The following is a 14,838-nucleotide window of genomic DNA, read 5'->3' as shown; positions in this document are numbered from 1 at the left end:
CCGAAAATCACGTCGGCATAAAAAACGTCGGGAATAAGGGCTTTCCCGACGCCATCAATAACGCGTCGGGAGATGCGTCGGGAAAACAATCTTTCCCGACGCACCACGAAGGCGTCGGCAACAATACGTCGGGAAAAGGGACTTTTCCCGACGCCGTGCACAGTGCGTCGGGAGAGGCGTCGGGAATAGGGGTTTTTCCCGACGCCACGTAAAACGTCGGGAAAAGGGGTTTAATGAGCGTCGGGAATTCCCCTTTTCCCGACGCATTTTGGGGGATTTCCCGACGCCTCGTGACTGCGTCGGGAAATCCCCTTTAAATTCATTTCGGTTCTGTGAATACAGAACCGAAGCCGAGAGGAGAGGAGAAAAAGAAAGGAGAAGAAGAAGAAGTCGCCTTGCCGCCGTTGTTTCCTTTTGTTCCGCCGCCGTCCGTCGCCGACCGCCCTCGCCGTTGTTCCTCGTCGCCGTCTGCCACGTTAGGTAAGTGAAATATGTAAATTTATTTGATTTAAGTTTATGTTTTAGGGTTTTTTTTTGATAAAAATTAGTTTAGGGTTATTTTTTATGAAAATTAGTTTAGGATTTTCTTTTGGAATAGATTTTTGTTTGTTAAATGTATTTTTGTATAGAGTGTGTGTAATTTGTAGTTGAATTGAAATTTGAAATTTGAATGGTTTAGGATTTTTGTTTTAGAAAATTGAATAAAATTGAATGGGGGTTGAATTGGGGGAGAGGTTTATTGTTAAATTGAAAATTGAATTGGGAGGGGGGTTTATATTTGAATTGAAAATTGAAAATTGAAAATTGAAATTGGGGGGGGGGGGAGGGGAATTTAGTTGAATGGAAAATTGAAATTGGAGAGGGGGGGGGGAGTGGAGTTAATAGTTAAATTTAAAATTGAATTAGAGGGAGGGGGTTTAAGTTAAATTGAAAATTGAGATTGGGGGGGGGGGGAGGGGAATTTATAGTTGAATGGAAAATTGAAATTGGAGAGGGGGGGGGGGGAGTGGAGTTAATAGTTAAATTTAAAATTGAATTGGAGGGAGGGGGTTTAAGTTAAATTGAAAATTGAGATTGGGGGGGGGGGGGGGAGGGGAATTTATAGTTGAATGAAAAATTGAAATTTGAAGGGGGGGGGGGGGGAGTTAATAGTTAAATTGAATTGGGAATGTAATATGTGTGTTAAGATTTGTTTTTGCTATCCTGCAGTTATGGTAGCATTTTTTGTTTTGAATTTGTTTATGTTTGGGATGGCTATCCTGCAGTTATGGTAGCCTTTTTTGTTTTGAATTTGTTTATGTTTGGGATGGCTATCCTGCAGTTATGGTAGCCTTTTTTGTTTTGAATTTGTTTATGTTTGGGATGGCTATCCTGCAGTTATGGTAGCCTTTTTTGTTTTGAATTTGCTGGTATCAAGGGGTGGTAGTTAGGATAGCTTGAAGTATTTTGTTGTTAATAATTAGGTTGTGTTGGCTATCCTGCAGTTATGGTAGCCTTTGTAGTTTGGAGGGGTTTGTAGGATGTGAAGATATTTTGAAGTATTGTGTTGTTAATAATTAGGTTGTGTTGGCTATCCTGCAGTTATGGATAAGGGTTGGATGAAACTTAGAAATAAGTTATCCCTTGAGTATAGACATGGAGTGACCCAATTTTTAGAATTTGCCAAATTTCACGTTGATGCTTACGGACGATTGAGGTGTCCATGCAAGAGATGTTTGAATTTAAATTGGAGCTCATTAGAGGGTGTGGAAAGACATCTGCTGACTATAGGAATATCCCCCTACTACACAGAATGGGTGTATCATGGAGAGTCATTAAGCTATAGAGGTACAGAAAACTTTGAGGAAGGAACTAGTAGTAATCCTTTTAATGAAGGAACTAGTAGTACACAATTTAATGAAGAAGGTGATATCTTTGGTATGCTAAATGATTTACAAGCCCCTATAGAACATGAAGAGGAAATAGAGGAATTTCGTTTGGAAGATGAAATGGCGATGAATGTTGGGGTAAATATAGATGAAGATACAACAAATAATATATTTCAGGACTTATTGAATCAAGCATGTAATGAGTTGTACCCCGGTTGTTCTGAATTTTCGTCGTTGAATTTTTTGGTTAAGTTGATGCATGTGAAAGTTCTAAATGGTTGGAGTAACAAGTCGTTCGACATGTTGTTAGAACTTTTAAGAGCAGCGTTTCCAATGTGTAATAGTACTATTCCTAGTTCATTTTATGAAGCAAAACGAAAACTTCGTGACTTGGGCTTGGGATACGAGACTATTCACGCGTGCAAGTATGATTGTGTATTGTATTGGAAAGAGTTTGCTGATTTGCAACATTGTCCTACATGTGGCGAGGCTAGGTACAAGGTTAATGATAATAGAGGGAAAAAAATTCCGCATAAGGTATTGCGCCACTTTCCTTTAGTACCTAGATTACAGCGCTTGTTTGTATCGCAGGAAGGGTCTGCTGACATGAGATGGCATAGGGACAAACGTGTTGAAACAGATGATGTCTTGAGACATCCAGCTGATGCAGAGGGGTGGAAGCACTTTGATTCTGAATTTCCTGATTTTGCTTCTGATCCACGAAACGTGCGTTTGGGCTTGGCTTCAGATGGGTTTAACCCATTTGGTCAAATGAGTACCTCGTACAGTATGTGGCCTGTTGTGTTACTTCCTTACAATTTGCCACCATGGAAATGCATGAAAGAGACAAATTTCTTTATGTCATTGCTCATACCCGGTCCTAAATCTCCTGGTAGGGAAATTGATGTGTATCTCCAACCATTGATTGAGGAATTGAAAGACTTATGGACTTTTGGGGTGCGTACGTATGACTCTCTTACAGGTCAGTTCTTTCAGCTATACGCAGCCTTGTTGTGGACGATTAATGACTTCCCGGCGTATGGTGACCTATCAGGGTGGAGTACGAAGGGGTATCAGGCATGTCCTATATGCATGAGTGATAGATCGTCCTTCGGGATACGAGGTAGAATATCTTTCATGGGACATAGACGCTATCTTCCACAGAATCACGTGTGGCGTAGAAGTAGGCTACACGATGGAAAGGTAGAGCGTAAGGCTCCTCCTGTGGTGATGAATGGGTATGAAATATTAGAACAACTAGATCAGTTGGAATTTCCAGTTATGAGTAAACATCCTTCAATACAGGATAAGAAAAGAAAGAGAGCTCTTAATTGGACGAAGAAAAGTATTTTTTTCAATCTTCCTTATTGGTCGAGACTTTTGTTACGTCACAAACTTGATGTAATGCACATTGAGAAGAATGTTTGTGACAATTTGATTGGTACGTTATTGAACATCGAAGGGAAAACGAAGGATACCACGAATGCTAGGTTGGACTTACAAGATCTGAAGATAAGAAAGGATTTACATCTTGTAGAAGTGGGTAACCGATTGGTGAAGCCACATGCGAGCTACACGTTGACTACCTGTGAACGAGTAGAGTTTTGTAAGTTTCTGAAATCAGTTAAGTTTCCCGATGGATTTGTTTCCAATATATCGAGATGTGTGCATGAAAGAGAGGGGAAAATATCAGGACTAAAAACGCATGATTGCCATGTTTTATTACATCGACTGCTACCAATTGGTATTCGAGCATTCTTACCGAAGAACGTATACACTGCTATAACCGAATTATGTAATTTTTTCCGTGACTTGTGCGCCCGAACGATAAGAGTAAGTGATCTAGACAGATTGCAAGCAGATATCATAATCATACTTTGTAAGTTGGAAAGAATATTTCCACCTGCCTTTTTTAGCGTTATGGTGCACCTTGCCGTTCACTTACCATATGAAACGAAGATTACTGGTCCGGTTTCTTATAGTTGGATGTATCCGATCGAAAGGAGTCTACGAACGTTAAAGCAGTATGTTAGAAACAAAGCACGTCCTGAGGGGTCAATTGCAGAAGGCTATATCATGAATGAATCTAGTACCTTTTGTTCACGTTACCTACGTGGTATAGAGACTCGATTCACAAGAGATGAGCGAAATGATGATACCATTGTAGAGAACGAGGTAATTGGTGATTTTGAAATTTTCAAGCAGAAAGTACGACCCTTAGGTGCATCAAGTGTTCGTGCTATATCAGAGGAAGAGAAACGACTCTTCCATTGGTACATACTGAATAATGCTGACGAAATAACAGAGTATCGCAAGTAAGCATATTCATCATCTTTGTAATTTTTAAATATTTGTTATATATTGTTCTTACAGAAATTAAACTCATCTCTATTAGGAAACATTTGAGGCTCCAACGTCGACATGCTCAAACTTCTATGGATTTGTATAAAATACATGAACGAGCATTCCCTGAATGGTTTCGAGCACAGGTGTTAGAACTGCGTCAGTCTGCAAACCTATCTGATGATTTCTTCTCACTAGCGATGGGACCATCCTTTGACGTTCGTTGTTACAATGGATGCATCGTTGGTGGTGTAAGATTTCACACTATTGAACTTGATTCTCGACGTACTACTCAAAATAGTGGAATAATGGTCATTGGTGAAAGCGATGCAAGTGGAACTGGAGACAATAATTTCTACGGTGTTCTGGACGAAGTGTTGCACGTACAATATCCGTTGGGAAGAAATGTATGGCTATTTAAGTGTCGGTGGTATGACACGGACGTAAACAAAAGTCAAAGAACGACACACATTGAAGTAGGGTACAAATCTCTCAACACATCCCGATTTTGGTACGCGGAGGAACCTGTAATTCTTGCAACTCAAGCACATCAAGTTTTTTATGTAGATGATCCAAAAAATGGTATCAATTGGAAAGTTGTGCAAGTCATCCAAAATAAGCGTATTTGGGACGTGCCAGAAGTGGAGGATGTTCAGAATGACCATATTAATATAGTAGAAGTTGTTGTAAGCCACCAAGTGGATGACCACATCGAGGATGACACTCTATGCAGAAATGACGTTGATCCCACAATCGTTGAAAGACCGGTTGTGCGTCATGTCACTGACGACTTCATCGACGATGTGGATGAACACTTGTCACATGCAAGCGATGAGGAATTATAGTGACAAATTAAACCACGTATGCACATATTTATATCTAGTTTATATATTTTGATTCTAGCTATGTGTTTGTATTTGGTTATTGAATGTTTGTTTTTTATATGTCCATAGTCATTATGTCATATCGACGATCAAGTTTTATGGAGACGGACGATATGTTCCTCCAGTTTGAGGAGGATTTAGATAACATTGCGGGAGGGTCGTCATCTGTGGGCGACAATACGGGTGAGTCTAAGAATTTTATTCATTTTTAACTTACAAATATTTCATGTAGGGGTTCCTAACTTTATATCTTATTGTCTATTTATTGAGCAGGGTCTTCTTCTCAACAAACGACCCCGACTCCTAGGAGACGTGCGCAGTCTCGACTCTTGGAGTTAGAGCGCCACGTTGCAATAAATGGGCGCATTCCGATGACGATCGCCCCTGGAGCGGAGAAGCCTATTTCTCCACACGCCGTTCGCTTCAGCCAAGCGATAGGCGTGTGCGTGCGAAAGACATTTCCCGTCCGCTGTCTTAAGTGGACGGACGTTGGGAGAGAATACATTGAGGTCGTCAAGGGCGACCTCCAGGTAATTAAATGCACTACACATTTATATATGATTTCATTTGAAACATATCTAACTTTAACCAATCTAATGTGTTATGTTTGTAATGTGCAGCGATTCTTTGTGCTTGATTTCAACGATCAAGCAATGAACAGGTTTGTTGAGCATCAGATGCTCACGACCTTTAAAGAGTTCCGGGCCGACTGTCATAAACATTTCAAAAAGTACAGCGACCCGGAGGAGGCTCGTGCCAACCCACCAAACGCATTGGTTGGACGTGATGAGGATTGGCACTTCCTCTGCGACCATTATATCAGCCGTGCATTCCAGGTATTTGTCATGATTAATTATGATAACAAGTTTTTATATGTATAAGAAATAAACAATATAATTGTTTTAATGCAGGAGCAATCACGGACAAACAAGGCTGCTCGACAGAAGCAGCCTTACAATCATAGTAGCGGGTCGAAGTCGTTTCTACAACGACAGTATGAGCTCGCTGAAAGAAGAGGGCAGCCGGTCGATCGTGTGGAATTGTTCCGGGAAACACACGTTCGAGCTGGGACATTCGTGTCGCAGGCCGCCGAGGATGCGCATGTAAGTTATACCCTTATTAATTATCCACTTTTATTATATATTTTAGCGCGTTACCTAACATAATTTTTAAATTTGTTGCAGAATCAAATGCTGGAACTCCAATCCCAGCCTACCCCAGAGGGTAGTCAGCCACTCTCTGAGGATGAGATATGCGATCAGGTGTTGGGTCGACGACCAGGCTACTCAAAAGGCCTTGGTTGGGGACCCAAGCCGAAGGCCCGCAGAACGGCAAGTGCAAGCAGTTCGTCGACATCTTGTTCGCAGTCCACACAAAAAGAGATTGAATTACAAGCTAAACTTCATGAAGCTTTGGAACGGATTGAAGTACAAGATAGAAATCACCAAGCATTAGCTTCACAAGTGGAAGCTATGAAAAAGATGATTGAAGACCTAACTCGTGCACAACAGGGACCACCACATGATCCCTAGCCCTGCGGTACGTCGTATATGTCTCTATTATTCTTAAGTTTTTGCAATATATAATTATGTATTAAACTTAGTTATTTTTATACCATTTTTAGGACCGAAGGTGTAGAATGACGCGCATACGCACCTCGTTGGGAGATTGGGTCTTATGTTTATGTTTTTTGTATATTGAAAACTATATTTTCTTGTAATCAACTTATTCGTATTATTAATTTTAATTCTATGTTTTAATTTGTGTTTGTATATTTATTAATTTAATCCAAAACGTCGCCAAATTTTTTTGAGCAATCCGAACATCATTGTGAATGTTTGAGCAAAATATTATAAGGAAAAAAGTAAAAATAAAATATTTAAAAAAATATATAAAAAATATTTCCCGACGTTCATTACGTCGGGAAAAAAAACGTCGGAAAATAGGCTTTCCCGACGCCGTGAGATGCGTCGGCATAAACGGCGTCGGGAATAAGGTTTTCCCGACGCCGGCTTTCCCGACGCATCCCACGGCGTCGGGAAAGCCTTTCCCGACGCCGTACCAATTCGGCGTCGGGAAAGCCTCTCGCGACGCATTTCCCCCGACGTTCTTCCCGACGTCGTTTTGTACGTCGGGATATCCTTTCCCGACGTTCTTTGCATTTTCGCCGACGTATTTGTGCGTCGGGAGTACCCACATCTCTTGTAGTGATCGTACTTTTAGCTCTAGCGTCCCTAAGAGTTCACACCGTGAGGTTTATGCAGGGCTTTGGGCCGTGCATAGGAGCGAACTCCCTTCGGAGAGTGTTTGCATGAGCTATGAACAAGGTGAATGGGGGAAGTAGTTCATAGTAAGTGGGTGAGGGATATATGACAATACATCCCACGGTCTCTTCCATTGGGTCGCACCGTGAGATTCCTATAATGCGCCTGCTTGTCTGCCCTGGAGCGACGTGCCTTTTGGAGGGCTGTATTATAGGATTCGAAACACCACGAATTCCATATTTTGGATAGGGTCTCTTAGATAAGTTTTCATATTGTCTTTCCACTTTCTGGAGCATAATGATTCTCATCTCTGAGGACCGAAAATGGAGGGTTACACTTACAAGAATTACTAAAATAGTTAGTATATTCTTGATCGAAGTAAACGGTAACTAAGTGCTAAGTAAATATAAGATATTTTTGAGTTAGCATTTGGTCAAGATTGTCTTGATTCAAAGGACGAGTAATCGGCTACCCCTCGGTAGAGGTTGTTCTGAACCTTTGAAATATCGTTGCAAAACATAATAAATGGTATATTATTAAAAGTTTTGCTAAAAAGATTGGTTTATTTAGATTATAGTTGCTAAACAAAGTATGTTTTTTTTTCAGCATGAGTAGGTCGATAGTTCAATTGTTAGCTTCCGAAAAACTTAACGGCGATAACTATGCGGCATGGAAATCAAATCTTAACACAATACTAGTAGTTGATGATTTAAGATTTGTCTTAACTGAGGAATGTCCTCAAACCCCTACCTCAAATGCAAACCGAACTAGTCGGGAAGCCTTCAATTGATGGATAAAATCAAATGAGAAAGGCCGTGTCTACATCCTTGCTAGCATGTCTGATGTTTTAGCAAAGAAACATGAATCCTTAGCCACGACTAAAGAGATAATGGATTCATTAAAAGGAATGTTTGGGCAACCAGAATGGTCTCTAAGACACGAGGTAATTAAATACATTTACATTAAGTGAATGAAGGAGGGGACCTCTGTTAGAGAACATGTCTTGGACATGCTATGGTGGTGCCATCGATGAGTCTAATCAGGTTAGCTTTATCTTAAAGTCTCTTTCGAAGAGCTTCATACCAGTTCAAACAAATGCGTCCTTGAACAAGATAAAGTTTAATCTGACATGTAACGCCCAAAAAAAAAAATTCGAGGTGAGTTTAACATTTTTATGTTAATTTTCGGGAATTTAAAATTTTTGACGTTAAATTTTGTTTGCTTTAGAAGAGAAAAGAAAAAGAAAATGAAGGGTATGAATTTTTAATAATATAATATGATATAAAATAATAATATAATAATATAATATAAATTATATTATTATTATTAATTTAAATATATATATATATTATTTGTTTTTTTAAAACCCTAAAAACTCATCTCTCGCGTGTCGCCCACCCGTTTCTTTTCTTCTTCTTCTTCTCCTCTCGACAGCCGGTCGCCGTCCCCTACAATCTCCATTCCTCTTCTGTTCAAGCACGTCGGCGACCTCCTTGCGTCACTACCAGTCGTCGATCGCCCCTGCTTTAGCCGTCTACCACACTGCAAGTCGCACACCACAGATCCTAAGCCGCTGCCGCCTCCAATCATCTCTCCTCCTCCTTTCCGTCGCCAATCACCTCCAACATTTTCTTCTCCGTCTCTAGTCAGCATAGTCGCGACAGCCACTAAGACACGAAGCTAAATCTGCTGCCACTTTTGTCTCTGCCTCGTACGCCGTCAGTCGCGCAATAGTGACGCGAAAACAACCTGCAACGGCCACCTCCGACCGCTCTTCTTCTTCGTTCCATGCGTACGGCCAACCGTCGGTCGTCTCTGCCTCGATCGTGCAGTGTCGGTCGTCGTGCGTCTTGTCATCGACAAAGGTAACCAGGCAAGTCTTCTTCGTCGCCACCGTCGTGTGCTCGCTGCCATGTGGAAACCAAATCGGCTCCTCCAAGTCGGCTCAATTGAGCCGAGCTAGCCGAGCCACCAGTCGTACTTGAATCAAGCCGAGCCGCGAGTGAGCCGAACCAAGTCGAACCAAGCCACGAGCCACGCGCGAGCCAAACCGAGTCGAACCAAGCCGTGAGCCGCGAGCGAGCCGAACCAAGCCGTCGAGCTAAGCCGAGTCGAGCTGCCAGTCGAGAACTAAGTCGAGCCGAGCCACGAGCCAAGCCGCGAGTCGAGCCGAGCCATTTTTCCAAGCCAATCTCTCTGTTTACCGAGTTGCGTAAGTCGTTTCTATCTGTGCTGAGTCCTAGTGAGTTTTGGTAAGGACAATGTAAGGAATTCCTAACGTTTTCTATAGTCAATGCAGGTTTAAATATCAGATTAAAAGGTTGAACTTATTGGTTGGTTAACTGTTGATCCCCTGTAGGTGTTAGAGAGGTGATGCTCGGGTTCTGAGGCTTTACGGCAAGCACAGTGGAAGCCAACTCTCCTCTACTTGGGTAAGTCGGTAGATGTTGCTTTAGAACGTTTCATAATGTGGATTTTGGTGATGTCATTGTTGAACCCTTATGTTTGTGTTTAGGTGGATTCGTGTGGGCGTCGAATCGAACAAGGATCTTAGCTACATTTCAGGTAAGGGATTTCTTACTACTGGACCTCTGACTAAAACTGGAAACATAGTAACCCACATGGGAATTATACGATAGCAACTGTACTGAATTGATTGAGGCATGTTTGCTTAGAAAACATCTCTAATATGTACTCTTGATTGATTAAAGGTGATGTGATCGTTAATTGTAGTTTATGTACTTATATACGTTATTGAGTTGTTTCTGCGGATAGGCACCGATGCCCAGATGTTCTGTGTATTGTAGTTATGTGGATGGACTGTGCTGTTAACTGGAATAGTAATGTCGATGGATTATGAAAATCTTAATGTTATGTAAAGTTGAAGTCTGTTGTCGGGACACTGGTTGTGGAGTTATGTCGTGAAGGGACTAACAGTTCGGAAACCTCTTGTGTAGGTTGTGTATACGCCGTTGAACTGTGCTATAGACTGAATGCAACTGTCATGCATAATATGGATGTTATGCATAACATAGATTACCTGCAGATGTGCTAGAGTTTGAACTGAGACGAAGTACCGTCAGATGAATTTACAAAGTGATGATTTGACTAGTTGATTGGATTTAAGGAAATGTCACGATGATGTGTGAATTAGATATACATATAGCGACTGAGAAGATAGTTGATTAGAGCTAAACTATCTGACTGACTAAGCTTATAACTGAACCGTTAACCTGAACGTTATTGTGATGTGACTGTTGTAGACGGTTTGGTATGGACTGTGGGGTAATGGTTAGCTTTATCTATGAGGTAGCGTACCTTACAGACACGGTGTCCTTCGGGATTCTTCGACTGATATGTGTATCCTTCGGGATCACTAGACTGATATATGTTTTCTTTCGGGATCACGATACTGATATGTGCATCCTTTGGGATCACTAGATTTATTTGTGCATCCTTCGGGATCACGAGACTGATATGTGCATCTGATGGGATCACTAGACTGATTGATGTGTGCATTCTACGAAACCACTAGACTGTTTATGTAGGTTACCCCTTAATAGGAAGCTAATTGTTATTACCCTAACGGGTCAAGTAGTGGGTCCCTTACTGAGTATATTCTTATACTCACCTTGTTCTCTTTAACTTTTCAAGTAAGGGTATGGCGAGAGGCAAGAAGGATGCGTGAAGGCCATATGGACGCGTTTAGTTTCTTTATGCTTCCGCTGACGTATTAGTTAATTTCTATTCCTTTCAAGAATTAAATGGAGTCTTGGTTAGAACATTTGATTGGTCATTTTTGTTTTGATGGTTTTGTGAACTGTATTTTGGAACTTTCGAAAATGTGATTTAAAATAGGGCCCGAAACTGTTTTTGTGACATTGTGAACATTTTTAATGAATCGTAAACAGTCTTTTTATGAGATTGTGTGTTTTACAGTCGAGTCTTAGCAGTACGTAGTGACCTCAAATTAGTCCGGAAAGTTGGGTCGTTACATGACAATCCTTCTAAATGAGCTCTAACATGCATTTACAGAATCTTACCAAAGGTAAAGAAAAAGAAATAGAAGCAAATGTTGCTACTACAAAAGAAAATTTTTCAAGAGGATCGTCCTCTAAACCTAAAGCTGGATCCTCAAAACCTAATCATAAGATAGAAAAGAAGGAAAATGGGAAGACTCCCAAACAGAACAAGGTTAAGAAGACTACAGAAAAAGGTAAATGTTACCACTGTGGTGAAAATAGGCATTGGTTGAGAAACTACCCAAAATACCTTGCTCAGAAAAAAGTAGAGAAAGAAGCACAAGGTAAATATGATTTACTTGTTCTTGAAACATGTTTAGTGAAAAACGAAAATTCTACCTGGATATTAGATTCAGGAGCCACTAATCATATTTGTTTCTCATTTCAAGAAAATAGTTCTTGGAAAAGGCTTTCTGAGGGCAAGATCACTCTCAAAGTTGAAACTGGAGAAATAGTCTCAGCTAAAGTAGTAGGAGACTTGAAGTTGTTTTTTAATTATAGATATATCATGCTAAAAAATGTCTTGTATGCACCTCAGTTGAAGAGAAATTTAATATCTATCTCTTGTATGTTAAAACATACGTACAAAATATCTTTTGAAATTAATGAAGCGTTCATTTTCCGAAAAGGTATTCATGTTTGTTCTGCTATACTTGAAGACAACTTATAAGTTAAGACCAACACGAGCAAATTTTGTCTTAAATACTGAAATGTTTAGAACAACTGAAACTCAGAATAAATGACAAAAAGTTTCTTCCAATGCCTTCTTATGGCACTTTAGACTTGGTCACATAAATCTCAATAGGATTGGTTGATTAGTTAAGAGTGGACTTCTAAGTCAGTTAGAAGATAACTCTTTACCTCCATGTGATTCCTGTCTTGAAGGAAAAATGAACAAAAGATCTTTTGTTGGAAAAGGTCTTAGAGCAAAAATACCTTTGAAGCTCGTACATTCGGACCTTTGTGGACCAATGAATGTCAAAGCTCGGGGAGGATACAAATATTTCATTAGTTCTATTGATGATTATTCAAGGTATGATCATTCTTACCTATTTCAGAATAAGTCTAATTCTTTTAAAAAGTTCAAAGAATATAAGGCTGAAGTTGAAAATGAATCAGATAAAACAATAAAGACACTTTGATCATATCAAGGTGGAGAGTATATGGACTTGCAATTTCAAGACTATTTGATATAACATGGAATCTAATCACAACTCTCTGCACCTAGTACAGATCAGCAGAACAGTGTATCAGAAAGAAGAAACCGAACTTTGTTAAACATGGTTCGCTTTATGATGAGTTTTGTTCAATTGCCAGATTCTTTTTGGGATATGCTTTAGAAACAGCTATCTATATTTTAAATAACGTTCCGTCTAAAAGTGTTTCTGAAACATCTTTGTCATTTTGGTTGCTAGTTTGCCATCTTTGATGCTACTTTGTTACTTTGTCAGGTTGTCACTTGTCTTTGTTTCCTATTTCAGATTATACATGTGATCTCGAACATCATTTTTTTTTTAGATTGGAAGAAGATTTTGAGATTACTTATTTTGGTGTAACACATCTCACTTATTTTGGGTTAGGGTATATTTTGGTTAGGTGAATGACATCTTTTTTTGGTATAGGAGACTTGTGAAAAGTTAGAATGACAAACCTTAGCTTAGTGAAAGATGTATGTAAGATTTGTGAAACTTAGCAATCCTCACATGTATACATACTACTAATGTTACATTGTTGAATTGAGTATTAGTTTTATTTTCAATATAAAATTTTGTTTTGTTATATTTGTTCCTTAATTGATTTAATTGTCGATTAATTATTGTTCGTGCATAATTAGGTATTATTTTAAAAAAAATTCTTATTTAGTAATTACAATTCATATATTTTTTACCTCATTTTTGAAAACATTTATATCGACAAAACATGTATTTTCGTTGGGACAACTTATTTTCCAACATAACATTTTTCGTCGGTAAAAATGCATTATACCGACGAAATTGCATTTTGTCGGCAAAACTTGTTTGCCAAGAAATTGTATTTCGTCGATAAAACTTGTATGCCAACAGAACAACATACGTTGGAGAAAAGGTACTTATGCCAACAAAATTCAATTTCGTCCGCAAGAACTTATCCCGACATGGATACGGCGACGTTCTTGCCAATGTATTCTTTTTGCGTCGGCATAACTTAGGGTGACGTTTTTTTGGAATTTGGCCGCTTTTTTTCTTTGATAAAAGTGAAAATTCTTGTAATGTTTGGTTATCATGGGGTTTCGAGGTTGAAAGAGGTTGTGACCGAAGATCCGGGAACCTGAGCCTAGGTGAGGATGTGGATGAAGGATTGTGATGTGGCTTCGGGCCTAGCTTAACTCATGGTGGATGGCTTTATGTACATACATAACTTGAAACCAAATTAAAGAATGTTTTTCATTAACTCTATGCAATTGTAAATTTTTCTATTTAGTTATTCTACCAAAGTATGAAAATAAAGTGCGTGCAACTTTTGTCGAACATAGTAAAGTTTCCAGATTTGATCAAATCAAATTATAAAATTAATAACAAATGTACCTTAGCAAACAATTTCATAACTCACCTATATTGCGTACTTGATTATCAAATGTTTAAAATCAACTTCTTTCAACTTTTTGTTTCAATTCAAGAAAGATGAATGATGGTGATGAGAAGATCAATGATGGATACACCAAATACATACATATACGACAAAAACACCAAAAATAAAACACTCACTATATTTGAACAAATAAATTCTAAATACCTAAAAAGTTATGGAGAAAATTCTAGCAGGTCTTTAACAGAATCAATATCAATTTCTACAAATCTTTCAAAGTAGGAGAGACTTGTGTTGATAGCGTGTTATAAAATAAGAACAAAGAAAGAACATAAATAGAAGAATAGAAACAACACAAAAGAAAAGAATAGAGAAGAGAGGAAGTAGAGAAGATAATTGAACTCAATTGTGGTGTGTCTCTACAAATGATCTCTACAACCTCTATTTATAGGGTTGTGAGAATAATGGTTACAAAACCAAATATAAATAGGGGGAGAAGAAAGTTATGGGAATTATGGAGGTTAGTGGATGAATTTGTAACCTAAGGAGGTTATGGACATCTAATAATATTTAACTTTAATGTAGAATATTTATAATATGAAGAAGTATATAAAATATATTTGCTGCTACACATATGAGGGTAAAATTGTAATTATAAAAAGAAATAATAATAGGGTTTAAAATTCTTGTTATATTTGCCTGGGAAGTCATTCCTGTATTCAAAAATACCCTAATACTTTATTTTTTTGTTACCCTTGGTGATTTCTTAATCTTTTACTTGTTTAAAAAATATTTTTCAACTTTAAATTTTTATCGATATACTAAAACTAAAAAACTAATAATAAATAATACGGGCTAAATAGCCTAAATGGTGGATCCAAAAATTATGATA

The 14,838-nt window shown here is 38.7% G+C and overlaps 1 protein-coding gene across 1 annotated transcript; it reads left to right on the top strand.

Annotated features, from left to right (window-relative positions):
* Nucleotides 1–333: 333 nt before the first annotated feature.
* On the top strand, nucleotides 334–6,855 carry LOC127144048 (uncharacterized). The gene is made up of 7 exons (XM_051079594.1): nucleotides 334–480; nucleotides 5,165–5,278; nucleotides 5,369–5,625; nucleotides 5,716–5,931; nucleotides 6,007–6,198; nucleotides 6,280–6,634; nucleotides 6,720–6,855. Exons 2-6 carry the CDS (start codon nucleotides 5,170–5,172, stop codon nucleotides 6,625–6,627), a joined length of 1,122 nt encoding a protein of 373 aa, XP_050935551.1. The 5' UTR covers nucleotides 334–480; nucleotides 5,165–5,169; the 3' UTR covers nucleotides 6,628–6,634; nucleotides 6,720–6,855.
* Nucleotides 6,856–14,838: the final 7,983 nt, after the last annotated feature.

Source organism: Cucumis melo, chromosome 1, assembly GCF_025177605.1.
Source record: "Cucumis melo cultivar AY chromosome 1, USDA_Cmelo_AY_1.0, whole genome shotgun sequence".
Classification (NCBI taxonomy): domain Eukaryota; kingdom Viridiplantae; phylum Streptophyta; class Magnoliopsida; order Cucurbitales; family Cucurbitaceae; genus Cucumis; species Cucumis melo.
Note: the sequence above shows the minus strand (reverse complement) of the source record. Positions and strands in the feature narration are given on the sequence as shown.